General features: G+C 35.1%; 2 protein-coding genes across 2 annotated transcripts in view; one reads left to right on the top strand and one right to left on the bottom strand.

Annotated features, from left to right (window-relative positions):
* The window catches only part of LOC119592408 (apical endosomal glycoprotein-like), a 5,785-nt gene extending 5,415 nt beyond the window's left edge, over window positions 1–370 (bottom strand). Inside the window, exons 1-2 of the mRNA XM_037941230.1 lie at window positions 357–370; window positions 76–234 (exon numbers count right to left, since the gene is read on the bottom strand). Coding sequence (XP_037797158.1) covers window positions 76–234; window positions 357–370 — 173 coding nt within the window. The remainder of the gene's footprint in view (window positions 1–75; window positions 235–356) is intronic.
* Window positions 1–832, top strand: part of LOC119592707 (exonuclease mut-7 homolog) — a gene marked incomplete at its 5' end in the record, with an annotated part of 32,149 nt that overhangs the window by 406 nt on the left and 30,911 nt on the right.

Here is an 832-nt window from a genome sequence, read left to right as displayed (position 1 = left end):
AGCGCAATGATAGAGAAAAATTGCAAATCCTAAAAAGATCATGTATTACGGAATAATCTGTGACAAATATTCAACATGTCTTTTCTGGTAAAATGAAAGGATGACAAATATTCACCATGCATTTTCTGGAACTTGTGGCCACCCTTGATATTTGGTTCCAAATATGTGGGTAGAATCTTAATGGTATTTGCTGTAGTGCCAAAGGCATGGTGGCTGTAGTTCCATATAAAGGAGCTGGAATGGCACTCACAAAACATCAATAATATCATGTGCAGAAGTGAAAGACAGCATAGACACCCAATCACATATCAGTCTCTTTTATTTTAAGGACCCCATTATATGATGAGACAAATGACCCTACACTTTCCATGGAGATAAAGGGTTAATACGGGTACCTGAACTAACAAATCTGCACTATTTATAATCTGGAAAGATAGAGTATAGGTAATTTGTAACTAAGGAAGCAGCCCAAGCCAAAATGCACATGACGGAGATTTGTCAGCCTTTGCCTGAACAAAACATGAAAGTTGTTGTTTACCTGAGGTTTTATTCTGGATAATTGCCATTATTTTCATGTCTGTACCAATTTCACTTAGATGTGTATTTCATTATTGGATTGGCATGTGATTATGTTGCAACACAGTTTACAAAATCAATGTTTTTTTTTTTCAGGAGCATTTATATTCAGTTTCTCAAACTGTGCCTTTGGTAAAGGATCTTAAGTTCTTGTACTTATATGATTTTGTAGCATATTTCTCAGAAAAAGTCCTTTTACCTACAATAAGATAGGCCCATGTCACATAAACAAACAAGTTGTGAATTAAAGGCACTA

The sequence above is a fragment of the Penaeus monodon genome, chromosome 30 (genome assembly GCF_015228065.2).
Source record: "Penaeus monodon isolate SGIC_2016 chromosome 30, NSTDA_Pmon_1, whole genome shotgun sequence".
Lineage (NCBI taxonomy): Eukaryota > Metazoa > Arthropoda > Malacostraca > Decapoda > Penaeidae > Penaeus > Penaeus monodon.
The sequence above is the reverse complement of the archived record's forward strand: the minus strand, read 5'-3'. Positions and strand labels throughout refer to the sequence as shown.